This window comes from Canis lupus, chromosome X (genome assembly GCF_003254725.2).
Source record: "Canis lupus dingo isolate Sandy chromosome X, ASM325472v2, whole genome shotgun sequence".
In the NCBI taxonomy this organism is placed as follows: Eukaryota; Metazoa; Chordata; class Mammalia; order Carnivora; family Canidae; genus Canis; species Canis lupus.
The window spans coordinates 40,931,377-40,957,882 of NC_064281.1; the positions used below are offsets into that span (position 1 = coordinate 40,931,377).

The following is a 26,506-nucleotide window of genomic DNA, read 5'->3' on the forward strand; positions in this document are numbered from 1 at the left end:
AGAAATCAAAAAACAAACAAACAAACAAACACGGGGAAGTATCTTCTGATTCAGTATACTTTAAGTCCCCTGACTTCCCCTGGAACTTGTCCGTCTAGCTGGTCTTCTGGGGGAGGGGCCCGTTGTACTGATTTTCAGGTGTTAGCACTTGGGGGAGCTGCTCTGCCCCCTGCCTGGTGCAGGGCTCAGTGGGGGTTGCTTACCCCGTGAGGCCCCAGGAGGAACAGCCCCAGTGGCGGGGCCAGCTCTGGAGCCCTGGATTCAGCTCTGGCAGTAGGTCCGGAGCTCTCCGTCTGCAGGGCCTGGAGGCTCCGGGGCGGGGCCGCTGATCTGCTCAGCTCGGGGCAGGAGCGTCCTCGCTGTCCTGGGCCCTCCCGGCCTCTGCCTGTCCCGGGGGGAGGCCGGATCCTGGGCTGTGTCCCGGCGCCCAGTGCTCCGGGGCCTGCGCAGTTGGATTCATGCTCCCGTCCGCGCAGCCCCCTCCGCGGAGCTGCCGCCCGAGCCCCGCGGAGCTGCCGCCCGAGCCCTTCCGAGCTGCTCCCGCCCCGCAGCCCCCTCCGCGGAGCCCCCGCCCGAGCCCCTCCGAGCTGCTCCGGGTCCCGCCGTGCGCGCTGCAGCCCTTAGGGAGCTCGGCGCACTCTCCCGGGGCGCAGGTGTCTGTTAGTGTCCCAGGGAGCCCGAGGGCATCCTCGCCCTCCTGGGTCCTGCTCCAACTCCCTGCGGGCCTCTTTCCGCCCAGGAAGGTCGGTGCAGCTCCTGCGTCTCCAGGACGGGGCTCTCCTGTCCTGGGGACACTCGCCCCGGCCTCAGCCCGGCTCCTCGTGGGGCCCCTCTCCCTTGGAGGCCTTTTGTTTCTTTATTTCTTTTTCCCCGTCTTCCTACCTTGATAGAAGCACAAACTCTTCTCACTGTAGCATTCCAGCTGGTCTCTCTTTAAATCTCAGGCCGAATTCGTAGATTTTCAGGATGATTTGAGGGTTATCTAGGTAATTTGGTGGGGACAGGTGATTTGGGGACCCTACTCTTCAGCCATCCTGTCCCTCCTCCCTGAACTTTTCTTTAAATGTTTGGTAGAAGGGACGCCTGGGTGGCTCAGAGGTTGGGCATCTGCCTTTGGCTCAGGGCGTGATCCTGGAGTACCTGGATTGAGTCCCACATCCGGCTTCCTGCATGGAGCCTGCTTCTTTCCCTCTCCCTCTGCCTGTGTCTCTGCCTCTCTCTCTCTCTCTCTGTCTGTCATGAATAAACAAATAAAATATTAAGAAAAAAAAAGAACAAACATTTGTTCCTGGTTGGCTCAGTGGTTGAGCGTCTGACTTAAGCTCAGGGCGTGATCCCTGGGCCCTGGGATCAAGTCCTACATCAGGCTCCCTGTAGGGAGCCTGCTTCTCCCTTTGCCTATGTCTCTGCCTCTCTCTCTGTGTCTCTCATTAATAAATGAATAAAATCTTTAAAAAAATGTTTGGTAGAATTTGCCTGTGAGCTGTCCGGTCCTAAAGTTTTTCTTTGTTGGGAGCTTTTTTTTTTTTAAGTGTTTATTTATTTATTTGAGACAGCAGGAGCAAGGGGAGGGGCAACGGGGGAGGGAAAAACTGACTCCCCTCTGAGCAGGGAGCCTAATGCAGCGCTCAATCCCAGGACCCCAGGATCATGACCTGAGCCAAAGGCAGACATCAACCACTGAGCCACCCAGGCATCCCGGCATATAATTTTTTATAATATTCTTTTAAAATTGTATTTCTGTGGTATTTGTTGTTATTTCTCATTTCTCCTTTTTCATTTGTGATTTTGTGTATTTGTGTCTTTTAGTTTTGATGAGTCTGACTAGACTCAGACGTTTATCAATTTCTTGTTGATCTTTTCAAAGAACCAGCTCCTTTACTATGGATTAATTTCTTTATGTTTGTTTTTAACTATTTTATATATGTGGGTGCTCTCGTATTGGGTGTATAAATATTTACAATTGTCAAATCTTCTTTGATTTTCCCATTTATTATTTTATAGGGTACTTCTTTGTCTCTTGTTATGGTCTTTTTTTTTTTTTTTTTTTACATTCTTTCTCCTGATTCACTTTTATTTTTTATTTTTTAAAAAGGTGTTTTATTTATTTATTTATTTAAAGGTTTTATTTGTTTATTTGTGAGAGACACAGAGAAAGGCAGAGACATAGGCAGAGGGAGAAGCAGTCTCCCTGTGGTGAGCCTGATTTGGAACGAGGGCCTTGATCCCACAACCCTGGGATCATGACCTGAGCCAAAGGCAGATGCTCAACCACTGAGTCACCCAGGTGGAAGCTTGAGTTTATTTATTTTAGAGAGAGGGAGAGACTGAGTGCAGGAGCATAAGCAGAGGGAGGAACTGAAGGGGAGGGAGGGGAAAGAATCTTGAGCAGACTCTGCAGAGATCAGAGCATGGCAAGGGGCTTGCTCTCATGACCTTGAGATCATGACCTGAGCTGAAACTAGAGTTGGGTGCTTAACCAACTGAGTCACCCAGGTGCCTCTTAGTCTTTGTTTTAAAGTATATTTTGTCTGAAATAATTATTGCTACTCTGGCTTTCTTTTGACATCCATTTGCATGATATATGTTTCTCTGCCCTCTCACTTTCAATCTGCAAGTGTCTTCAGATCTAATATGAGTCTCTTGTAGGCAGCAGCTACATAGGTCTTTTTTTTTTTTTTTATCCATTCTGTTTATCCATTCTTTTTTTTTTTTTTTAAGTATATGCTCCATGCCCAGTGTGGGGCCTGATGCAGGGCAGGGCTTGAATTCAGGACCCTGAGATCAAAACCTGAACTGAGATCAAGAGTTGGGTGCTTAAATGACTGAGCCACCCACCTGCCCCAGAACCTTTGTCTTTTGATTGGAATGTTTAGTCTGTTTACACTCAAAGTAATTATTGATATGTGTTTATTATCATTTTGTTACTTGTTTCGTGGTTGTTTGTCTCTAGTGCTTGCTCTTTATTCTTTCCATATCTATTAGTGATTTTTGATTTGTGGTTACCATTAGGTGTGTATAGAACACTCTGCAGGGATCCGTGGGTGGCTCAGTGCTTTAGCACCTGCCTTTGGCCCAGGGCGTGATCCGGGGGTCCCGGGATCGAGTCCCACTTCAGGCTCCCTGCATGGAGCCTGCTTCTCTCTCTGCCTGTGTCTCTGTCTCTCTCTCATGAATAAATAAATAAGATCTTTTTAAAAAAAAAAAAAAAGAACACTCTGCATAGGGCTGCCCTGGTGGCTCAGTGATTTAGTGCTGCCTTCAGCCCAGGGTGTGATCCTGGAGACCCAGGATCGAGTTCCATGTCGGGCTCCTTGCATGGGGCCTGCTTCTCCCTCTGCCTCTCTCTCTGTGTGTCTCTCATGAGTAAATAAATAAAATCTTAAAAAAAAAAAAAAAAGTTCTTTACTAAAGAGCCCCTGAAGAGCTGCTCTGGCCTGGGAACCTCAGATATTCAGTGGTATCTACCTTCTCAGAGTAACAGCTGGAGTTATAAGCTTATAGTTAGGAACTTTTTCTTTTTATTATTATTATTTTTTTTTAAATTTTTATTTATTTATGATAGTCACAGAGAGATTGAGAGAGAGGCAGAGACACAGGCAGAGGGAGAAGCAGGCTCCATGCACCGGGAGCCCGACGTGGGATTCGATTCCGGGTCTCCGGGATCGCGCCCTGGGCCGAAGGCAGGCGCCAAACTGCTGCGCCACCCAGGGATCCCAACTTTTTCTCTTTTTAAGATTTTATTTAGGGGTATCCCAACTTTTTCTCTTTTTAAGATTTTATTTAGGGGTATCCCAACTTTTTCTCTTTTTAAGATTTTATTTAGGGGTATCCCAACTTTTTCTCTTTTTAAGATTTTATTTAGGGGTATCCCAACTTTTTCTCTTTTTAAGATTTTATTTAGGGGTATCCCAACTTTTTCTCTTTTTAAGATTTTATTTAGGGGTATCCCAACTTTTTCTCTTTTTAAGATTTTATTTAGGGGTATCCCAACTTTTTCTCTTTTTAAGATTTTATTTAGGGGTATCCCAACTTTTTCTCTTTTTAAGATTTTATTTAGGGGTATCCCTGGGTGGCGCAGCGGTTTGGCGCCTGCCTTCGGCCCAGGGCGCGATCCCGGAGACCCGGGATCGAATCCCACGTCGGGCTCCCGGTGCATGGAGCCTGCTTCTCCCTCTGCCTGTGTCTCTGCCTCTCTCTCAATCTCTCTGTGACTATCATAAATAAATAAAAATTAAAAAAAAAGATTTTATTTATTTGAGAGAGAGAGAAAGAGAGAGCATGCATGAACTTGAGCAGGGGGTGGGGAGGGGCAGAGGGAAAAGCAGGGTCCCCGCTGAGTAGGGAGCCAGCCATAGGGCTGGATCCCAGGGCCCGGGGATCATGACCTAAGCCCAAGGCAGCTGCTGAACCCCTTGAGCCACCCAGCTTCCCTGGGAACTTTCTTATAAAGTTGGTCTTATGTTGTTTTATGAAACAAGATTAGATTATTGAGCTTGTTCCGAATTTTGTCTTTGGATCACTTCTTTTTGGCTCAAATTTGTTCACTGGGTCTTTGTCTTTTTCGGCTGACTTTCTGGCATTATGATCACTTTATGTCTTTCAGTCACAGAGGTAGCTTCAATTAATAACGTCTAATAGCTAGGTATTAAGTGCCCTTCAAGTGGAAATGCTCTAGGTCAAGGTCCAAGTAGTAGTCACTGGGAGGTGTTCACAGGGTTTTGCCATAAGGCCCAATCTAAGCTCCATGTGGGCTATTGCATAATTTGTCCTTATCAGCATTTGTCGACTAAGAAAGAATTCACTGCAAATTTAAACAAACAGGCATTTATTTGGGCAATTAGAATTGCAATTCGGGATACACAGATTCAGATAGACACCTAAATCATGTTTGAAGGAACACAAAGAGAGGGTGGATTTTCAAAACAGCCTATAGTGTAGTTCTCTTTCAGGTCCTCCTTGCAAAAACAGGGATCTAAACTAGCTTAACTGGGATGGGTTGGCTTAATATGCAAAGGAAGGATTGAAACTTGTTAGATCACATTGGCTCCTTTCAAAGTGCAGTTGGGGATGATATGGGTGTATGTGGTGAGGAGCAGTTAAGTCCAGATGGAGGGCTTGCAGCTGGCTGGAAAGTTCAAAAAAAGTTCATTGTTTCTTCAATGGGTATGTGCGTAAATTCCTCCTCCTTGATGGCCTCCTGACCCTCTTTTTAAAAGTCTCTTATCTCTGCTTGCTTGATCCATTTTGAAATCTTTTACACGCTCTGGCTCCTGTTCTGCACTGCGGGCTTAGGCAATTTTACTGATTCCCATTTAGCATGTCCAATTAACATTGCTTTGAAGGGCAGATTTACATGCCTTCTGGGTTACGGTGTTGGGCAGGGGAAACATTCCCCAGTCAGATACAATGCCCATCCCGATAATACAATTAGATAAAAAAGATGCAACCGGGGTGCCTGGGTGGCTCTCGGTTGGTTAAGTGTCAGCCTTGGGCTCAGGTTATGGTCCCCTGGTCCTGAGATAGAGCCCAGCGCTGGGCTCCCGGCTTGGTGGGGAGTCCGCTTCTCCCTCTACTCTTGCCCACCTCCCTCCTCCCCCCTCTTTCTCAAATGAATAAATAAAATCTTTAAAAAAAAAAGATGCAACCACTTCACATAAAGCCTGTTCAGACATACCAATTCCCCTACAAACATTTTACCCTAATTTTATCAGCACTTATGTAGGGGTGGAAGAGTTTTCCCCTCTTCCCTTCTAGCTTCTTTGGCTGGTCTAATAATTACATTAATCAAGAACAATCAAGAGGAGAAAGACAAGTTTACTCACACACAGACCTCCGAGATACAAGGGAAAGACCCAGGAAAACTGAGTAACTCTCCCCAAAAGATCAAAGCTATCACCTTGCGTACCACGTTCAGCCAAAGACAAAAGAGCACACAAATCACAGTAAACCAGGGTAGGGTTCTTTTTTTTTTTTCAGGGTAGGGTTCTTATGCAGATTTAAGTCACTGTCTTCTCCACTGATCAGATTTTCTAGAAATTGAATCATCCCCTGCTTCCTGGTTATAGCAAGGAAGACACTTTTACAAATGGAGATTTCCCTTATACATGTAAATGTCTCTTAGCAAACGTAATTTCTGCTCACTTTTCAGAGCTTCACCTGTGTCTGCTGTTTCTTGAAAATAAGCAGTTTAAAATAATCCCCATGCCAAAGAAGCATGTTTTTGGGTGGCAAAGTGTGCTAGCCTTCACTTATATTTCTAACTGTAGCCTCCATGAAGACTTCAGGAACAGGTTTTCTTGTACTACATAGAGTTCCTGGGGCTTCTGTTTCAAAGAGTCCTGGAAACTTTTCCAATCCCCTAACCATTTTACCTACTCTGGTGTAAAAGGCCCTGAGGTCCTCAGAGAGGGACTCTGGCCCTTTGGTTGACTTTTTTTTTTTTTTTTTTTAAGACGTTATTTTTAAGTAATATATCCATGGGATTGCTGGTCAGGTTTCTCATAGTAATTTCTACCTTCTGACTTTTAATATTGCTTTAAACTGGGGTAAAATAAAGCAGAATTGTTTGGGGGCCTTTAATATTGGGGCATCTGCAGGGGGTGGGTCCTTTGGCAGTGCAGTATTAAAACCTTTGTTTTGGGACGCCCGGGTGGCTCAGCGGTGAAGCGTCTGCCTTCCGCCCAGGGCATGTGATCCTGGGGTCCCGGGATCGAGTCCCACATCGAGCTCCCTGCAGGGAGCCTGCTTCTCCCTCAGCCTGTGTCTCGGCCTCTCTGTGTCTCTCCTTAATAAATAAATAAAATCTTTAAAAAAATAAAACCTTTGTTTTAACTTCATCAATGTTTGATTCACCCCATTTCTTTTTTTTATTCACCCCATTTCTTAATAACCATCTAAAGATTTCCACCCTGCTAAAATGAGTCCTGTGCCTCTCCCCCGTCTCCTCTGTTTTGCTCGGAAATCATGCTTTATTCACCTTACTTCCAAACAACTGTTAAAAAAATTTCCACCTCGTCAGGAAACTTCCTGGGATTCTTCCCCTCTGAATCTCCCCCATTCACTTGTTAATTAACCTAACGTTCCATTAGCATCTGTAAGACCCAGGAGGGCAAGCTGAGATTGCAAATTCAATAAGGCTTCCGGGGCTGTTTTTCAGTTTTGCAACAATAAGTTTGTATGGTGTGCGGGTGAAAGTGGCCCCTTTAATCACAGCATTTCCCTTGACCTGGGTAGTGAGCTGTGAGTCCTGTAGCAATTCAAACAGGCTCTTCCACCCTGCAGCAGCAAAAACCACTGACACAGCTCCTGAGTAAATTATGCTCATAATCCATTTGGGTAAAGTCTTTTCAGGAAGCTGAAGACCCAGATCAAAATGAAAAAGCCCCTTCACACTATTGCCTCCCTCCTCCCCCAGTTTCAATGGTTTCCTGGCTTTGCCCTTCCCCCACCTTGATTTTTTTTTTTTCTACCTTGGGGGGCGGGTTTGAGGCCAGTGACTGAAGCTCAGCCTCTGCAATCTGAGCTTGGACTAGCATCAGTCTGACCCGGGCGTTGTTTTACTTTTTGTTTAGCTCTTACAGATTTACAATAAACCAAGGGATTGAGTATTTTCCCTTTTTCTTCTCTGCTTGCTCCTTAGTTTCTCATTATTTCCTTATGCATTCAGTGAACCAACTGCCCAGGAGTTGGATGCATTTCTAAATTTCATTGGTCATTTTTATCTTTAGCAACTGAGCACAGCGCAGCTGCTGCTCCAAACCTTAGGTGACCACATGGCCACCCAGGAATCAAACGTTCCTCATCCCCCGCCCTTTTATACTTCTCTTTCCAAACCTCTTGTTTCCCTGGGCCAGGGCCATTCTTAGTAAATCTCATGTATCCGACACCACTAGGTTGGGTTCCTGGACCCACTTACAATGCATGGGCACGTGTGAGTATGGGCGGGGGGTGGGGGGGAGCGGCATCTGACACTACACCAAGCAATTCTTTTATTTTTTATTTTTAATTTTTATTTATTTATGATAGAGAGAGAGAGAGAGGCAGAGACATAGGCAGAGGGAGAAGCAGAGGGAGAAGCAGGCTCCATGCACCGGGAGCCCGACGTGGGATTCGATCCCGGGTCTCCAGGATCCCGCCTTGGGCCAAAGGCAGGTGCCAAACCACTGCGCCACCCAGGGAATCCCTCTTTTCTTTTTTTTTAAAAAGATTTTATTTATTATTTATTTGTGTGTGAGAGAGAGAGACAGACAGCCAGACAGAGGGAGAAGTAGGCTCCACGCAGGGAGCCCGAATTGGGACTCGATTCCGGGGTCTCCAGGATCAGGCCCTGGGCTGAAGGCAGCACTAAACCGCAGAGCCACCCGGGCTGCCCCCTTTTCTTTCTTTCTTTTTTTTTTTTTTTTTTTTTTAAGATTTTATTTATTTATTCATGAGAGACACACAGAGAGAGGCAGAGACATAGGCAGAGGGAGAAGCAGGCTCCCTGCTGGGAGCCGGATGCGGGGACTTGATCCCTGCACCCTAGATGATGCCCTGAGCCTCAGGCAGACACTCAACCACGAAGCCATCCAGGTGCTCCAACACCAAGCAATTCTGATTCTACTTACCCAGAAGTAGCCCCGGATTCCACAGATTAAGAATTCAGTCCTACAAGACTTGCCCCCCCCACACACACACACATACACATATCAGATGGCAGTCACAAGCTCAGGTTACCTGGACTTCTGACCAACTGGCTATAAACCAGAGGTTCCCACCTCCTTAGGCTCTATTAATTTGCTAGAGCAGGTCATGTAACTCGGAGGAACAATTTACTTACTAGATCACTGGTGTTAAGAAGAAAACCACAGGCCGGACATTGTATCCTTAGAGTTAAGGACCCCAAGTCAGTAAACCAAGACGTAATACCTAACCTAACTGCAGTTTCAACCACCTAGTACTGTCACATTTAATCAGTCAACATTGGAATTTCCTGGTCAGTAATAGGAAATTTACTAATAGGACCCTTCTTTTCCCCTAAGGAGGGTGACCTTGCCTAAAAAACAGTGGATTTTGCTAATAATTTCCTTTTCCCCTACTCCCTCTCTAGCTTTAAAAACTTCTCCCTTTATGTAGCCCTTGGAGCTCCACCTCTACTTGCTAGTCAGGATGCTGCCCAACTCATGAATCATTTAATAAAAGCTAGTTAGGGGGATCCCTGGGTGGCTCAGTGGTTTAGCGCCTGCCTTTGGCCCAGGGCGCAATCCTGGAGTCCTGGGATCGAGTCCCTCGTGGGGCTCCCAGCATGGAGCCTGCTTCTCCCTCCTCCTGTGTCTCTGCTTCTCTCTCTCTAGGTCTATCATAAATAAATAAATCTTTAAAAAGAAAAAAAGCTAGTTAGATCTTTAAAATGTACTCGGTTGAAAGTTTTTTTGAACTTTTGTTATTTTTTTAAAAGATTTTATTATTTATTTATTTATGTATGTATTTATGTATGTATGTATGTATGTATGTATGTATGTATTTATTTATTTATTTATAGAGAATGAGCTGGGAGAGGGGCAGAGGATGAGGGAGAAGCAGGCTTCTCGCTGAGCAGAGAGCCCCACCTAGGGCTCAATCCCAGGCCCTGGGGATCATGACCTGAACCCAAGGTAATAGCTTCACCAACTAAGCTACCCAGGCACCCCTGAATTCTTGTTATTTAGCCTTGGTTTATTAAAGCCAGATGGAAGAGGTGTATAGGACAAGGAGCTTCCATGCCCTTTCCAGTGTACCATTCTCCCAGAATCTCCACATGTTCACCAACCTGGAAGCTTGTTATTTCCTCATCTTACCTGATCGATAGTTTCGCCAGATACAGAATTTGCAGGTGACAATTGTTTTGTCTCAGCACTTTGAAAAATGTTATGCCTCTTCCTTCTGGCCTCCAGATGAGAAATATGCTTTCATCTTAACTGAAAGTTTTTTTTCCATTAAAAAATTGGGATATAATTGACATATAACGTTGTGTAAGTTTAAGGTGTATAATGCATTGATTTGACACATTTGTTTATTTATTTATTAATTAAAGATTTATTTATTTATTTATTCATGATAGAGAGAGAGAGAGAGGCAGAGACACAGGCAGAGGGAGAAGCAGGCTCCATGCAGGGAGCCCGACGCGGGACACAATCCCCGGACTCCAGGATCGCGCCCTGGGCCAAAGGCAGGCGCCAAACCGCTGAGCCACCCAGGGATCCCCGATACATTTATTTATTGCATTATGGTTGCCACCATAGCATTAGTTAATACCTCAATCCTGTCACACAGTTACCATTTCTCTACCTGACCTGACCTAGCTAGCCTGACCCTGCTTAGCTTCCGAGATCAGACAAGATTGGGTGGCATTCAGGGTGGTATGGCTGTAGACCATTTCTCTTTTGTGGTGAGCACATTTAAGATCTATTCTCTTAGCAGTATTCAAGGATATTGATATGGAGAACAAACACAAAAGAAAAAAAATTACGTTTCCTTACAATTTGCAACCCACCGACAAGTCCTTGAGATGGGTAGAGCTACCTACCTCTAGGAACTCAACTGCCTCGATGTTAATAACTTTGCTAAGGACAAAAGGCAATCAATATTACCTTAAATTATCCCATCCTCCAGGATCCTGTAAGTCTCATTTAATATAAAAATTCCTTTGGGAAAAAAAATTCCTTTGGAAACTTCCTTTAGCTCTACCCACTAAGATATATCTTAGCAATCATCCTCCAAGCATTTGGCCCATTGATATACATCTCAAGGGTCTCATGACTCAGGTTTTACTAGATAGTAAATGACCTTTCCCAACAACAGCTAGCCCCCTCAAGGTCCTGGTAACTTTGCCTCCAAATTCCTTAGACTTATGGTTTCCTTAAACCCCTCCCAACTTCAAAGTATATAATCAGCTACTCCTCACAACCCCAGTGCAGCCCTTTCTGATCATGGGTCCTGTCCCCATGCTTTAATAAAATCACCTTTTTGCACTGAAGACATCTGAAGAATTCTTTCTTGACCATTTACTCCCTAACTCCCAAATTTTCACATCAGATATGGTATGGTACCATTCACTATATTCATCATGCTGTACATTACATCTCCAGAACTTATCTACTACTTGCAAGTTTGTACCCTTAAACAGCATCTCTCCAATTCCCTCATCCTGTATGCTGTCACTTAGATTGGTGTTTCCCTAGAGGTAATGCTTTGTTTCTCTCTGGTTGCTTTCAAAGGTATTTTCATTGTCTTCAGTTTTCAAAGGTTTATTTTTTTTTTAATTTTATTTATTTATGATAGTCACAGAGAGAGAGAGAGAGAGAGAGAGAGGCAGAGACACAGGCAGAGGGAGAAGCAGGCTCCATGCACTGGGAGCCTGACGTGGGATTCGATCCCGGGTCTCTGGGATCGCGCCCTGGGCCAAAGGCAGGCGCCAAACCGCTGCGCCACTCAGGGATCCCGCAAAGGTTTAATTATGACATATTTTGATGTGAATTTTGGGGGTTTTATCCTGTTGAGATTGCCTTGGCTTCTTGGATCTGTAGGTTTGTGTCTTTTGCCAGATTTCATTATTTATTCATTTCATGATTTATTTAAACACTCTTGGCCTCACTGTCTTTCTGTTACCCTTCTGGGATGTCTCTGATTTGAATGCTAGGTCTTTTGTTACTGTTTCATATTTTCAATCAGTTTTCTCTCTGTTCAGATTGGGTTAATTCTATTGTCCAGTTTTCAAATTTATTTATTTATTTATTTATTTATTTATTTATTTATTTATTTATTTATTTATAATTTACAAAAATATTGTATTTATTTATTTGAGAGAGAGAAAGAGCACGAACAGTGGGGAGAGGCAGAAGGAGAGGGAGAAGCCGGGCTCAATTCCTGGACCCCATGTGGGTCTCGATTTGGGGCTTAATTCCAGGACCCTGGAATCAAGACATGAGCTGAAGACAGATTAACTGACTGAGCCACTCAGATGCCCCCAGTTTTTAAATTTATTGATTGATTAAATTTATTGATTAAATTTACCGATTCTATCTTCTGTCATCTCCACTCTACTATTGAGCCTATGGGGAAAAAAAGACAACGGGCCCCAAATGAAGCCATTTGTGCTAAACTCACATCACCAATTTAGAGACTTAATACCTAACCTAATTGCAATTTCAGTCTCTCCCAGGAATGTAATATAATCCAGTCAGTCTGGAATTTCCTGGTCAGCACTAATGAGGTAATTAGCTATAGACCTCTGTGACCCCTCAAAGGAAGGTGACCTTGCTTGAAACAATTCACTCTGCTAGAAACTTCCTTGTCCTGCCTGCCTCCTTCTACCTATAAAAATCTTCTGTTTTGTACAGCTCCTTGGAGCACCTTTGTATTTGGTACATGGGATGCTTCTAGATTCGTTAATGATTAAATAAAGCCAATTAGAGCTTTAAATTTGCTCAGTTGAGGTTTTTTTTTTAAAGCCCAGTACAGTGAGATTTTTATTTCCTTTGTTGTGTTTTTCAATTTATAATTTTCATTGGGTTTTTAAAAAATGGCTTCTATTTCTTTGCTGAGATTTATCTTGTTTTTCATTTGTTCCATGAAAATTTGCAGAGTTTATGATTGCTGAATAATTTTCATGATGGCTGCTTTAAAGACCTTGTCAGATAATTTGAACATCTGAGTCATCTCTGCATTGGCATCACGTTTTCTTTTTCTTTTTTTTTAAAGATTTTATTTACTTAAAGATTTTATTTATTTATTCATGAGAGACACAGAAAGAGAGGCAGGGGCATAAGCAGAGGGAGAAGCAGGGTCCCTGTGAGGAGCCTGATGTAGGACTTGATCCCAGGAGCCCAGGATCATGATCTGAGCTAAAAGCAGATGCTCAAACACTGAACCACCCAGGTCCCCCTTTTAAGATTTTATTTATTTGTTTGATACAGAGAGAGAACAAGCAGGGGGAGTTGTAGGCAGAGGGAGAGAGAGAAGCAGACTCCCCAACGAGCAGGCAGCCTGATGTGGGACTCCATCTCAGGACCCTGGGATCATGACCTGAGCCAAAGACAGAAGCTAAACTGACTGAGCCACCCAGGTGCCCTGGCATCAGGTTTTCTTTTCTTATTCAAGTTGTGATTTTATTGGCTCTTCAAATGATGGATAATTTTCTTTTTTTTTTAAATATTTTATTTATTTTTTTAAAGGTTTTATTTATTTATTTATTTTATTATTTTTTTAAAATTTTTTTTTTTAATTTATTTATGATAGTCACAGAGAGAGAGAGAGAGAGGCAGAGACACTGGCAGAGGGAGAAGCAGGCTCCATGCACCGAGAGCCCGACGTGGGATTCGATCCCGGGTCTCCAGGATCGCGCCCTGGGCCAAAGGCAGGCGCCAAACCACTGCGCCACCCAGGGATCCCGATAATTTTCTATTGTATCCCAGGCATTTGTTTATGATGTTAGGAGACTGGGTCCTATTAAAATCTTTTATTTCAGTGGCCCGTTGCCTTGTTTAGGTATATTATGTAGTATTTTGGCCTAGTTTTTGTGCTGTAGTTCCAATGGAATTTTAATTTTCAGAAACTTTGTGGTGTTATTTTCATCTGCCTGCTCATTCTGGTGTCTCTGGGGCTCCCATTTGTCTCTGCTGGTTCTGACTGAAGGGGCAGAAGAAATTTCTACAAGCCAGACCTCTGGGTGTCCCTCAGTGGTAGAGGAATGTGATGGGCTCCCCTGACCAGTGCCTCATGGTTGCCCAGGGGTCTCTGTGCAGGGAATGGGAATCTTAGGCCTACAAGTTCAAAGTGGCATCCTGAGGCATAATGCTTGTGTGGCTGAGCCCCTTTTGCTGGTTCCACCTTACTATTCCAGGACCTCTGATCAGGTGAAAGGATTTCCAGGTCTGGCTGTCTGATTGAGTTCTTCCTGCTGATTTCACCCACTAGCCTTGTGCCTCCTGTTGGGAGAAGGGAATCTCAGGTCTTGGGGGCTTTCAAAGGAAAGGAAGTTTTCCAGGCTGGTCTCTTGCTGTGTCTACATTCCTCTTACAGCTTCCCCTGCCTGCTGCAGTGTGGTGGGGGAGGGCAGTGGAGAAAGACGGAACTTCTCATGGCCACTTATTGTAAGCAAACTCTCAGTCCATCACGTTGTGGTTCTTGGGTTTGCCTCATGTTGTCAGAGGGACTTTCTTTTGATCCAGGGGAGAAATGAACCCACTTAAGCTGCCTCATGTTGCTAGGTGGGGTGTCATGTTGCTAGGCAGGGCCTGAATTGCCTTCTGTTGGGTGGGGGGGGGGGCGGGGAATATAAGATGCCCTGCAGTTGTACTGTTCCTCTAGTCCAGGAATAGTCCTATCCTAAATGAATTCACCTTTTTTTTTTTTTAAAGATTTTATTTATTTATTCATGAGAGACACAGAGAGAGAGGCAGAGACACAGGCATAGGGAGAAGCAGGCTCCATGCAGGGAGCCCCATGTGGGACTTGATCCCGGGACTCCAGGATCATGCCCTGGGCCAAAGGCAGGCGCTCAACCGCTGAGCCACCCAGGGATCCCCGAATTCACCTTCTTTTTGCCACCCTTCCTAGTTTTCTGTTGATGCTTTCTTGTTTTATTTCTAGGGTGGATAGTTGTGCTTAGCAGGGAGAAACAGACCTATGCTACCTTGTCTATCTTGTGGAGACTGGAAACCTCTTTTTTAACCATCAACACCTCTCGGGGCTGGCCTCAAACCCAAGCTTCTGTTAATTCTTCCACCACCAGTGCTGCTTTGATCTATCCTTGAACGTGGGTTTCTGTCAACAACTCATCACCATTTCCCATCTTTTATAGATCTTCAACCCTGGCCTCTATGAACACTTTTACTATCCATGCCTACCTGGTCCACAACTCAAAACCATGCCTTTTAAACTCGACCACCATCAGTGGCATTTTGTCTAGAATCATGCCATTTGAAATAGGAGACACTAGCATAACATGTGATTATGCAGTACTTGAAATGAAGCTAGTGAGACAGAGAATCAAATTTTAAATTTTATTTCTTTTAATTAATGAAGCATTTAAAATAGATATTCAATTCAGCAAATGGAAAACTTTTCAAGTACGTTTGAACTAAAATGTGAAAATTTTTTTTAAAGATTTTATTTATTTATTCATGAGAGACACAGAGAGAGGCAGAGACACAGGCAGAGGGAGGAGCAGGCTCCATGCTGGAAGCCCTATGCAGGACTTGATCCTGGGACTCCAGGATAACGCCCTGGGCCAAAGGCAGGCGCTAAACTGCTAAACCACCCAGGGATCCCTAATCTGTGAATATTAATCTAGGTTTTCAAATTTAAATTTTATGAAATCTAAAGAAGGATCAAGTCTTTCTGGTGGAAATTCAGTATTCCAACAGACATGTTGTAAGTGTAAAATACACATCTGATTTTGTAGACTTATTTGCAATAACAAAAAACCCACCAAATAATCTCATTCATAATTTAAAGAATTGATGACAGGTCAAAATGATGTTTTGGATATGTAGTTTAAATAAAACACATTATTACGTTTCATTTGTTTCTTTTTCTTTTCAACAGGTCACCTGTCTGCAGCCCCTCATGCTAAGTTTCCTCCTTTTCTTCCCCTTGGGTTGGACACTGAGGCTGCCGTTTTGCATCAAAGTGATTTAGATTCTCCAGGCAACAGTGAGAGGCTTCATTCTTACTGATATGATTTGGAACGGCAAAGTTATTGCTGCATAGTAACAGGGATGTTCACATTTCATTGGCCAAGGAAACTAGAGTCTGCCTCGCAGCCCCTAAGACTATGCCCTGCCCCCTCCCTGCATTGGAGCATGGGGACTTTGCTGGTTTACAGACCTAGCAGCCAGAGCCAGATTCTTAACGCTCACCAACTCCCTTAAGTGCACCTTCAGTCTACAGTTTCTCAGGTGCCACTTTGGCTGCCTCATTTCCCATGGTCTTGGCGCTTGTGGCATAGTAACAGTTCACCAAGGGCTGAAGAGGCCAAAGTCCATCTTCTCCAGCAGTCATTGGCTATTTGTCTGGAGCTACTCAAGTTAGACCCTGCTTCTCCTTGGCACGTAGCAAAAGGGGCTTCGCCTTAGTAACAGGCTGCTGCTTCATCTCATTGGCCATCAGAGACTAGACCCCACCTCTCTTACACAGCCATTGGCCAGTTGTACCATCTATCTACAACCCACAGACTTGGTCTAGACAAGAGAGCTCAAATTGCCGGCTTCTGTTAACTCTTCCCCCACCACTTCTCATCCAGCTGGCCCTTGAACTTGGTCATTTGTTATCTAATCCACCATCAATAACTCTCTCGTCAAAATATAAAATCCAGGCTCCTTTTAACACTTCTACCACTTCTGGACCCGTTTCTAACTTTATAGAATATTGTTCTAGTCTCTGACTTTAGAGCTCAGATAACTCAGTGCTTTTCTGGCATGATTTAACATTCAGCCTACAATTAATCATTCCTCCATCAATGCCCCTTTGATCTGAAGCTTCAGTCCAGGTCTGTGAAAATTTTCACCATCAGTGCATAGTAGGACTGATCTCAAACATGACCTCTGTAAACCCTTCCAACATTAACGACCTTGATAAAGCCTACCTGATAAAGACCCCTGGGGTCACATACATAGTCTGACATTAATGGGCTTATTAACTTGCTGCAGCAATGGAGACCACACATCATAAGAACTGAGGAGAATCTCACCTAGGGTGGCCAACTTGTTCAAGTTTACTTGCGACTTTCCTGGTTTCAGCAATGATTGTCCCTTGTCTCAGTTAATCCTTCGGTCTTGGGCAAACAGGGACGGTCAATCACTTTAGTCTTTGCAAACAAAGGAGGAAATGAGATTACTATAGGGTTTTGGGGAAGAGTTGAGTTTAGTTAAAATTTTAAATGTAAAAAAATTTTTTAAATTGAAAGCAGAGTTTGGATTAGGCCAAAGCAAAGCAAGTTGGTATATAAGAGAGTCAATGTGTTTTTTTTAAAGATTTTATTTATTTATTCATAAGAGACACAGAAAGAGAGAAGCAGAGAACACAGGCAGAGGGAGAAGCAGGCTCCATGCAGCGAACCTGATGTGGGAATCTATCCTGGGATTCCGGGATCACGCCCTGAGCCAAAGGCAGATATCTGCTCAAGTGCTGAGCCACCCAGGCATCACAAGAGTCAAGTTAAGTCTGGACTGTGAAATGGATTCAGGGGCCTTTTTATTTAGAAACACTACAGTAGGGCAGCCTGGGTGGTTCAGAGGTTTAGTGTTGCCTTCAGCCCAGGGTATGATCCTGGAGACCCGGGATGGAGTTCCCGGTCAGGCTCCCTGAATGGAGCCTGAGTCTCCCTCTGCCTGTCTCTGCCTCTCTCTCTGTGTCCCTCATGAATAAATAAATAAAATCTTAAAAATAAATAAATAAAATTAAGAAAAAGAAACACTACAGTAAAAATAGATGTGACATGTTCACTTCAAATGCCCCTAATTGGAGCCTCTGAACCTGGGTTGGAAATTGAGGCTGCTCCTCTATGTCAAAGTGACTTGGATCCTCCAGGCAGAGTAGGATGTTTTATTCTTACTGGTATAATTTAAAATAGCAAAGTTTCTGATAGTCTTTGATTACAGAGAACAAGTTTTCTTGGCAGAGCTGGGACTAGGGCGAGGCACTCACCTCAAAGTGGAAAATTTAAGGGGGCACCAAAAAACCCCTCAGTAATCAAGATAAACAACATTTTAGTGCAGAGTTTTCAAAAGTCAGAATCAATACAAAAATCCACGATGAACAAAATACTAAAACTTAAAATGCCCATATTGTTACCTATTGTGGCACAACCAATTACTCTTAAAACACAGAAATTTAACAAACATTTATTATCTCACAATGTCCGTGGGTTTAAGAACTTGGGAGTGGCTTGGCTTAGAGATTCTGTCTCAGGGTCTCAACTGATGCTATCTTGAAATTGTAGCCTGGGGCTGTAGTCAGCTGAGGCTGGAGGTTGGCTCATTTAGATGGCTAGAGGCTAGAGGCCTAGATGGTCCTCACTGACTATGGGCAGGTGTGCTTGGCACTGGGGCCTCTCCAAAGGCTGCCTGCCTGGGTGTCATTATGACATAGCAGCTGGCTTCTCCCAGAGTGTGTGATATGAGGGATAGAAGGAGAGAGAGAGAACAAGATGGAAGCCTCAGTCTTTTATAATCTATTCTCTTAAGTGACAGACCATCACTTCTGCCTTTGAACTCTGGGCCTCAATTAACCATTCCATGTCTATACCTTAGGAAAACATGAACTTTTCAACATCATCAGTCTCCCTGGTTTGAGCTAAAAACATGTTTATGGTTTTGCCAGAAATTACCATCTTGTTTTACTGGCTCTAAGTCCCAGCTTGTGAGCAGTCTTCTACCATGAATGCACTTGTACCAGGATTTGAGATATTGCCCAGAAGTCACAACAAGAATGTTTTGGAAATTTCTGTAGAAGTGTGTGTGTTACAAAAATGTTCTCACGTTTGCTACTTTCTTCCACTCAATTCACAAATAGAGGGTTACACTCTAACTTTCCAGGTTGTTGGGCTGAGACCCAGAGAGAGGGTATGAATGTCCTTAGGGGACCCAGCAATCCATACCCAAGTTTAGCTAAGTTTAGCTAGGGCCTACCTGTTCTGTTTGAAATGCCTTCAGCAGGCAAAAGAGCCCTCTACCTCTTGTCAGAGAAGGCCTACTGAGGAGTATATGTAGGAGTAGGCTTTGAAGAATGTTTAGGAGTTCAGAGGTGAAGAATCCCCCCCGCTCCGTTTTTTAAAGATTTTATTTATCTATTCATGAGAGACACAGAGAGGGAGGCAGAGACATAGGCAGAGGGAGAAGCAGGCTCTCGCAGGGAGCCTAATGCGGGACTGGATCCCAGGACCCCAGGATCAGGCCCTGAGCCAAAGGCAGACGCTCAATCGCTGAGCCACCCGGGCGCCCGAAGAATTCTCCCTTTCTCCCAAGAGTACTAGTAGCTCCTAAATTCCCACGTAAGAGAGGTTAAGGGGCTGTAAACTGGTTGACAGGAGGAGTTAGGAGTGTGTCTCGGAGATGTGTTTTCAGAGAAAGTACATTTATGATGTTTTCTAAATATTTTTCTATTGATAATTTGCTTAAAAATATTAGTTGTCCATATCAATAGCTATTATTATTATTCCTAGCCATTATTATTTTAGTGGGGATAATGGAGGTAATGGAGATTGAGGGGGTTTCCATTACCCTCTAACCAACTGTCCAGCACATCAAAACAATGTGTCCCCATGACTCCTCCCCACTCTTCTCCAGCGGTACCTCCAGGAAGAGGGCTGAACCACAGCGACGCCTTCCCTCTCTTGCCCAGTGGTATCTGCCAGGAGGGGGACTGTACCATTCTAATTTCTCCTTTTCTTCGAGTGACATCTTCCCAGGGGAAACTAATCCTGACTCCCCCCTCCCACGCCGTGTGATATCTCCCTTAAAGATCAGGACACCTCTCCCCGAGCGTCGGCACCTCCGCTTTTTTAAACTTTGTACAGACCCAGAGAACCCAGTTCCAAAGACCAGCTCCTCCCGGAATGATTGCCCGCAGATTTCTACCCCGGAACTGCGCCCCCAGCCACCGCCTCCCATGGAACAGCCCACTGTACGGAATGGGCGCAAAGATGGCAGCCCCCACGGAGGAACGCCTCCGCACAGCCATGTTCCTTTCCCGACACCACCACTCATGGGCAAAGTCTCCGTAGATCCGTAAGCGCACGTCTCGGAGCGAGTAGACTGCAGCATCACAGCCCTTAGGATCCTGTGCGAGACCAGCACCCCAGAAGGGGCACTGTCGGGGTGGACAGGAAACGGAAGTGGCCCTCAGAGGACGTTTAAGTCTTGTTGGCGCGCGGCGCTAAAGCGAGTGCACGAGGTTTTATGGCGTGACAGTCATCAGTGATTTTGAGGTGATGGCTTTGTTGGCTTTGGGAATGATGAATTGTCAGTTCGTGAAGGTCCATTGGTGGGAAGTTAAAGACTCTGGTGAATGGGAATCTGTGCATGTCAGGGATGGGGCTTCTGGGGCAGTCAGGTTTCAGATTCCTCGCTGCGTCTTGTCAAGTCTTAATAGAGTGTGTGTTTAGATTTTCCTTATCAGTCTCCCCGGAGGTGTGCTGATCTTACTAGTCTTTCCAAAGAACCAACTTTTGGCCTTGTTGATCCTCTCTGATGTACCTTTGTTTTATTTTTTTTTATTATTTTTTTTGTACCTTTGTTTTATATTTCCTTAATTTCTGCTCTTTTCTGTACCATTTTAACTTTTTAAATAGGATGTTAATTCACTAATGTTCAGCCTTTCTTCTTTGTTATAAGCCATTTAGAACATGAATTTTTCTTTAAAGATCTCTTTAGCTGCATTCCACAACATTCTATATACACCATCTTATTATTGAGAGTTGTTTTTTTAATTTATTATTTTTTTAAAGATTTAATTTATTCATGACACACACACACACACACACACACAGGCAGAGGGAGAAGCAGGCTCCATGCAGGGAGCCCGACGTGGGACTCGATCCCGGGTCTCCAGGATCACACACCCTGGGCTGAAAGTGGCGCCAAACCGCTGAGCCACCAGGGCTACCCTAAATTTATTATTTACATTACTATAATGCTTTTGGGAGGGTTGACATTTTTATAACATCTTCTTATCCAAGGATATGGTATATTTGTGTGACTACTTTATATTTGTCAATTTTTTAATCATAGAAGTTCAACTCCTTCAATGTATTTTGCGTATTTCCTGCTGTTACTAATTGGTTCCCCTCCCCACCCCCCGCCGTTTTCATTTGACCATTGCTATTATAGAGGAAAAACTATATGCTCTTATAATTTTATGCAGTATCCAGCCCCTTATCAAATTGCTCTATGAATGCTAGTACTGTCTTTTTCTATGTATAAAATCATATCATTGGCAAAGAAAGCCACATTTCCATTTCCTTACAACATTCATTCTGATTGTTTCATCTTCCATAGTGTGAGCTAGAGCCAGCAAAACAATTTTGAGCTGTGTTAGACATCCCTATGTTGTTGATAATTTTAATGGCAGTAGCTTCATCATTGTATTTTTTAGCATCATAGTTCAGGGCTATGTTTAGTAAATGATTTTTGTGATATTTAAGTGATTTACATCTTCCCTAATTTTAGTTGGGAGTCTTATTGGTAATGTCTCCTGGATTGTGTCATATGCTTTTCTGGTGTAAGTTCATAGCAGCATGGCCATCCCCCATTTGTTGATTAATAAATAATATTATTGATGTTGAACCATCTTCTGGAAAGAAGAGGCTAAGAGCTTCCTGTAGAATTCAGGAGGGATTTTTCACCCTAAAATGGCAAGATAATTAAGGAGAGCAGAAAGAGATACCTTTCATTCAGATTGCCAGGTCTCCAGGTTTCTCCTGCCTCCACAGACACCCACCAAGTCCCCATGGACAAGCCCTCCCTCTGTCCACGGCTTAGGGCTTTAGCACCATTTGCTGCCCCATTTCTGCCCTTCCTGCAAACCCAGATCTACTTTGAACCTGGAATTGAGGAATAGGCTGGCTAGATAAGGTATGAAGCTCCCTGTGGAGCCACCCCAGTATAAAGGACTCTGAGATCATTAATTTGACTTCAAATATCATGATTGTTTCCATAATTCACCCTAACACTCAGAGTGGGGGTTGCTGAACTTTGTGGTGTAGATATGGAATGACACTGATGACATGGATACTGTCCTTTTAGGATTTCTTGGTGTCTCTGTGGAGCTGTTGAGCTTTCTCCTTACTGGAGGCTGCGGGATCTTCCATTCATTCTGATCGCAGCCCACATACAGACTCCCCTCCAGCTTTGGAAGGTGGTCTGAGACCCAGGGTGAACATGCCAGCTAATGGGAAATCACCCCAGAGGTTCCCTGCCTTGGTTCCAGGACAGTCTGGCAGATCATTTGAGGTAAGGAGGAGGAGCCTACTTTAAAATTTTTTTCTTTTGTTTTTTTTTTAAGATAAATTTAGTTTTGAGATAATTGTAGATACAAATGCAATGTACCATTTACTCAGTGTCCTCCAGTAGGAACGTCCTGCAAAACCTTGGTATAGTGTCACAGCCAGGATATTGACATAGGGAACATTTCCATCACTACAAGGATCCCTCATCTTGCCTTTTACTAGACACAACCACTTCTCTCCTCCCCCACTCTATCCTTAACCTGTAGCCATCATTAATCTGTGCTCTGATTCTATAGTCTTGTTACTTCAAGTAATGACATATAAATGGAATAATACGGTATATAATCTTTTCGGACTGGCTTTTTTTACTCAGCATGATTCTCTGGAGATTCGTGCAGATCGTTGTGTATATGGATAGCTTGTTCCTTTTTATTACCGAACAGTATTCCATGGCATAAATGTACCACAGTTTGCTTAACCAACCTCTAGTTGAAGGACCTATTGGTTGTTTCCAGTTTTTGACTATTATGAATAAAGGTGCTATGATTGGGGACGCTTGGATGACTCAGTTGGTTAAGCATCTGCCTTTGGCTCTGGGCAGGATCCCAGGGTCCTGGCATTGAGCTCTGCATTGGGCTCCTTGCTCAGCGAGGAGTCTGTTTCTCCCTCTCTCTCTGTCTGCCACTCCCCCTGCTTGTGCTCTCCCTCCCTCCCTCTTTGTCAAATAAATAAATTCTTTTTAAAAAAAGATGCTATGATTGTTTGTGTAAGGATTTTGTATGTGTTGAATGCAATTGCTGGATTGTATGCTAAGTGCATGTCAAACAATTAATTGACTTAATTTTTTTAGTAGAATTTTAGATTTACAAAATAATAGAGAAAATAGTACATATACTTCCATGTACCACTCTGTATTCCCCCAGTTTCCACATGATTAATCTCTTGCATTAGTTTAGTACATTTGTTATGATGAATGGATTCGGATACCCTATTATTAATTATAGTCTACGGTTTTGTAGTAAGGTTCATTCTTTGTGTTGCACATTCTGTAGGTTTTGATAGAAGCATAATGACACATATCCAACATTATAGTTTCAATACAGAACAGTTTGATCTGTGCTTCAGCTACTCATCTTTTCTCTCCTATGCTTGGACTTCTTCTGGCAACCACTGTTTTTTTTTTTTTTAATTGTCTCTATAGTTTTACCTCTTTTAAAATGTCATAGTTGTAATCATACAGTCTGTAGCCTTTTCAGATTAGCTTCTTTTGCTTAGCAATTTGCATTTTAACTTCCTCCATGTCTTTTCATGGCTTTATAGCTCATTTTTATCATTGAATAATAATTCTATTGTATGGATGTACCACAATTTGGTTATCCATTCATCTATTGAAGGACATTTATGTGTTCCTGGTTTTGGGCAATTACGAATAAAGCTGCTATAAACATTTGTATACAGGTTTTTGTGTGGACATAAGTTTTTTTTTAGGATTTTATTTATTTATTCATGAGAGACACACATAGAGAGGCAGAGACACAGGCAGAGGGAAGAGAAGGCAGGCTCTGCAGAAAGCCCAATGTGGGACTCGATCCCAGAACTCTGGGATCATGCCCTGAGCCAAAGGCAGACGCTCAACCACTGAGCCACCCAGGCGTCCCTGGACATAAGTTTTTATTTTTAATATATTTTTTTAGTTTATTTATTCATGAGAGGCAGAGAGAGGCAGAGACAGGGAAAAGCAGGCTTCTCACAGGGAGCCCGATGTGGGACTCGATCCCTGGACCCGAGATCATGCCCTGAGCCAAAGGCAGATATTCAACCACTGAGCCACCCAGGCATCCCTGGATGTAAGTTTTTAATTCACTTGGGTAAATAAGTAGGAGTGCAATTGTGGGTCATATGGTAAGATTGGCTTTATAAGAAACTGCCAAACTGTCTTCCAAAGTTCTTCACCATTTTGCATTCAAACCAGCAATGAATGAGAGCATTCCTGTTGCTCTACATCCTTGTCAGCATTTGATATTGTCGGATTTTTGGATTTTAACCATTCCAATAGGTGTGTAATGGTATCTCATTGTTTTAGTTTACAATTCCATAATGATGTTGAATCTAGTTGTATGTGCTCATTTGCCATCTGTATATCTTCTTTGGTCAAGTGTCTGTTCAGATCTTTTGTCCTTTTAAAAAAGATTTATGTATTTATTTGAGAGAGAGAGAACATGAGCAGGGGAGGGGCAAAGGGAGAGGGAGAGAGAATCTTAAGCAGGCTCCCTGTTGGGCATGGAACCCAACATAGGGCTCTATCTCACAACTCTGAGATCATGACCTAGGCTGAAATCAAGAGTTGGACACTTAACTGACTGAGCCACCCGGGTGCCCCCCTTTTTATCCATTTTTTTAAAAGATTTTATTTATTTATTCATGAGAGACAGAGAGAGAGGGGCAGAGACACAGGCAGAGGGAGAAGCAGGCTCCATGCAGGGAGCCCGACGTGGGACTCCATCCTGGGTCTCCAGGATCAGGCCCCGGGCTGAAGGCAGCGCTAAACTGCTGAGCCACCTGGGCTGCCCCTTTTTATCCATTTTTAAAAAATATTTTATTTATCTATTCATGAGAGACACACAGAGAGAGGCAGAGACATAGGCAGAGGGAGAAGCAGGCTTCCTGTGCGGAGCCCAATGTGGGACTCGATTCCAGGACTCTGGGATCTCGCCCTGAGCCAAAGGCAGACCCTCAACCACTGAGCCACCCAGGCGTCCCTCTTTTATCCATTTTTAAATTGGGTTGTTTATTTTGTTATTGTTGAGTTTTAAGAATTGTTTATATGTTTTATTTTTTTTTTTTGTTTATATGTTTTAAATACAAGTCCTTTATCAGATGTGTGTTCTGTAAATATTTTCTTTCATTCTGTGACTTGTCTATTTTCTTAATGGTGTCTTTCATAGAGCAGAATTTTAAAATTTTAATAAAGTCCCACTTGTCAGTTTTCCTTTCATGAATCGTAATTTTGGTGTTGTATTTTAAAACATTTTCAAACCCAAGTCACTTAGATTTTCTCTTATTATCTTGTAGAAGTTTTATAGTTCTACATTTTGCATATAGGTCTAAGATCCATTTAGAGTTAATTTTTGTGAAAGATAAAAGGACCGAGTCTAGTTTTTTTGTTTGCATATGGATGTCCAGTCGTTTCAGCACTATTTATTTTCTCCATTGAATTGCTTTTTCTCCTTTGTCCAAGATCAGTTGATTATATTTGTGTGGGTCTATTTCCTTTTTCTTTTTCTTTTTTCCTGTTTCTTTTTTTTTTATTTTTTAAAATTTTTTTTTTAAATTTATTTATTTATGATAGTCACAGAGAGAGAGAGAGGCAGAGACACAGGCAGAGGGAGAAGCAGGCTCCATGCACCGGGAGCCCGACGTGGGATTCGATCCCAGGTCTCCAGGATCGCGCCCTGGGCCAAAGGCAGGCGCCAAACCGCTGCGCCACCCAGGGATCCCTCCTGTTTCTTTTTAAATATTTTATTTATTTGAGAGAGAGAGAGTGTGCACAATTGTGCAAGCGATGCGGTGGGGGGGCAGTGTAGGGAGAGGGATAGCAGACTGATACTGAGCGTGGAGCCTGATGCAGACCTTGATCTGAAGACCTTGAGATCATGACCTGAGCTGAAACGAAGAGTCAGATGCTTAACCGACTGATCCACCTAGGCGCTCAGGTCTACTTTCTTTCTGTTTGTTCCACTGATAAAATTGTCTATTCTTTCTCCAATATGTTGTTCTTTTTTTTAAAAATTTTTTTTTTAAATTTATTTATGATAGTCACACAGAGAGAGAGAGAGAGGCAGAGACATAGGCAGAGGGAGAAGCAGGCTCCATGCACCGGGAGCCCAACATGGGATTCGATCCCAGGTCTCCAGGATCATGCCCAGGGCCAAAGGCAGGCGCTAAACCACTGCGCCACCCAGGGATCCCGTGTTGTTCTTTTTTAAAAAGATTTTATTTATTTATTCATGAGAGATATAGAGAAAGGCAGAGACATAGGCAGGGGAAGGAGAAGCAGGCTCCATGCAGGAGTCCGATTCAGGACTCAATCCCAGATCCCGGGATCACGTCCTGAGTTGAAGCTGACGCTCAACTGCAGGGCCACCCAGTCATCCCTACCATGCTCTTTTTAAATTGAGGTATTCTTGACTTCAACATTATATTAATTTCAGGTATACAACATAATCATTCGATATTTGTATGTATTGCAAAATGATCACCACAATAAGGCTAGTTAATATCCATCACCATATATAGTTATTAATTTTTTTCTTGTGGTGAGAGCTTTTAAGATTTAGTCTCATAGCAACTTTTAAATATGCAATACAGTTTAATTAACTATAGTTGCCATGCTGTACATTACATCCCCATGACGTAATTTATTTTAAGACTTTTTTTTTAAATTTTTTATTTATTTATGATAGTCACAGAGAGAGAAAGAGAGAGAGGCAGAGACATAGGCAGAGGGAGAAGCAGGCTCCATGCACCGGAGAAGCAGGC

At 43.4% G+C, this 26,506-nt stretch overlaps 1 protein-coding gene across 2 annotated transcripts in view; it reads left to right on the top strand.

The window, feature by feature from the left end:
* Positions 1–19,406: 19,406 nt before the first annotated feature.
* ZNF157 (zinc finger protein 157) overlaps positions 19,407–26,506 on the top strand; it is a 61,954-nt gene continuing 54,854 nt past the window's right edge. The window contains exons 1-2 of one of the 2 annotated variants that reach the window (XM_025468931.3): positions 19,407–19,948; positions 21,765–21,971. In XM_025468931.3, coding sequence (XP_025324716.1) covers positions 21,900–21,971 — 72 coding nt within the window. In that variant the 5' untranslated portion in view covers positions 19,407–19,948; positions 21,765–21,899. The remainder of the gene's footprint in view (positions 19,949–21,764; positions 21,972–26,506) is intronic. The other variant, XM_025468932.3, reaches the window with a different exon arrangement.